The following is a 1733-nucleotide window of genomic DNA, read 5'->3' as shown; positions in this document are numbered from 1 at the left end:
CCCAGCGTGTGGGATGGGCAGGCAGAAGAATCAGGTGCCCCGGACTTTTCCCCCTCCGGCTTCACAGCCCCTCCCCCGTCCCAGCGGTCTAGACATCCCTGGTCGAGAGAAGCTATGAAGAACCCGCAACATGTAGCGGAGAGGGTAAGCTGCCCTTCTTAAGAAACTAATGGCCCAAGCCTGTATAAAACGTTGCCAGGTTGGAGAGGAGAGGAAAGAGTAGCAATCCAGCTGTAATTTAGAAACTGAGGAGAAGGAAGGTAAACAGGGGAGTTGATCGGAAAGGGGACGAAGGCTCTGCCTGCTTGGTCCAGCCCCCAGCACTCTGCCCAGAGCCCGCCCTTGCCGGCCATGCAGAACTCACACACTCCCTTTGCAAAGAAGCTCTGTGTATTGGGTGCAACAGCTCTGGGGTCTCTATATAAATAATATACAAAACCCAACAGCTCAATGCCTCACATTAACAAAAATACTAAAAACTTATTAAAAACGGAGCCTGAGGGAAGAGCCCCAACCACTACTGGTGCTAGCCCGGGAAGGGGACCGGGGATCAAGAGGAAAGGGTGGGGCCACATCCAGTGCACAAGCGGTTCTTCCAGGTTCTTCCAGGTGGCTCAGTAGCGTCCAAATATGTTGGTGCTGGGCTGTGGCTGAGTATCTGTGGAAAACCAGAGATGATCAGGGCCGGCAGACCGAGCAGGGAAGTGGGTTTGCACGAGGAAGGCTATTCAGGTCACCGAGGGAAGGGACGAGATGCCAGGCTTGCCCCCTGAAGCAATCGCCTGAGCTCCCCCCGACCCCCCGCCACACCCACCACCATGCACCCCCTGGGTGGGGGGGCTCTCCCCGGGCAGGAAGGCAGGCTTACTGGAGAGCTGCTGTTGGAGCTGCCGGACCAAAGCTGCCGTCTGTTGCTGCTGCTGCGTCTGCTGAAGCCCCTGGCGCTGGAACTGAGGCGGAAACCGGAAGTGCAACACTGACCCCGAACCTTCCGCTTCCTTCCGCATCCTCGCCTCCTGACCCCCTTTCCGGAGTGCCGTACCGTGCCTCCCACCTCTGCCCAACCCGCTTCACTTGCTGTGTGCCCGACCTGGGCAGCCGTCCCTGAGCCAGGGGCTGTGGCCCGGCAGCTACCTGGGGCTGGGACTGGGGCTGGGCTTGGGGGGGAGCCGCCTGCTGCTGCTGCTGCTGCTGGTGCGCCTGCTGCTGCTGCTGCTGCTGCTGCTGCTGCTGCTGCTGCGGACAAGGGTGCCGGGCCTCAGCCGCGGCCCTGACGGAGGGGCCCCGTCCGCCCCCCTCCCCCCCACGCAGGACTCCCCGGGGCGCTCCCACCAGCCACCCAGAGAGCAGGAACTTCTGCGGCCACTGCTGCGCGCCACGGGGTGCCCCCTGGGGCCGGCACCCACCCCTTCGGGGACGCCGGGGTCCCGCGAGAGGGCCTGGGGCCTTACCCGCAGGATCTGCTGCTGCTGCTGCTGCCGGATGTGGTACTGCTGCTGCTGCTGCTGCTGCTGCTGCTGCTGCTGCTGTTGCTGCTGCTGCTGCTGCTGCTGCTGCTGCTGCTCGGGCAGGATGGATGCTGACCGCACACCGCCCGCCTGGACGCCCTGTGCGCCCAGCGGGGTCATGGCACCTATCATGGGTGCCTGCTGCAGGGTCTGCTGCGAAAACCTGCAAAGGCCAGCCGTGCGAAGGTCAAGGCACAGCCCCGGCGTGGGGGTGGGAGGGTGGAG

The 1733-nt window shown here is 63.3% G+C and overlaps 1 protein-coding gene across 3 annotated transcripts; it reads right to left on the bottom strand.

Moving 5' to 3' along the window:
* Window positions 1-372: 372 nt before the first annotated feature.
* Window positions 373-1727, bottom strand: LOC102728488 (uncharacterized). Of its 3 annotated transcripts, none has more exons than XM_081809912.1 (4): window positions 1452-1727; window positions 1135-1236; window positions 869-950; window positions 373-658 (listed from the first exon to the last, which is right to left on the bottom strand). In XM_081809912.1, exons 1-4 carry the CDS (start codon window positions 1638-1640, stop codon window positions 615-617), a joined length of 417 nt encoding a protein of 138 aa, XP_081666038.1. In that variant the 5' UTR covers window positions 1641-1727; the 3' UTR covers window positions 373-614. The 3 variants fall into 3 exon arrangements, with proteins under 3 accessions (XP_081666038.1, XP_081666039.1, XP_081666040.1); XM_081809913.1 differs by having other exon boundaries at window positions 1135-1233; XM_081809914.1 differs by having other exon boundaries at window positions 1135-1230.
* Window positions 1728-1733: the final 6 nt, after the last annotated feature.

This window comes from Leptonychotes weddellii, unplaced genomic scaffold (assembly GCF_054177405.1).
Source record: "Leptonychotes weddellii isolate Sample4059 unplaced genomic scaffold, ASM5417740v2 HiC_scaffold_15443, whole genome shotgun sequence".
Taxonomy (NCBI): Eukaryota; Metazoa; Chordata; class Mammalia; order Carnivora; family Phocidae; genus Leptonychotes; species Leptonychotes weddellii.
This window is presented reverse-complemented; position numbering and strand designations above follow the sequence as displayed.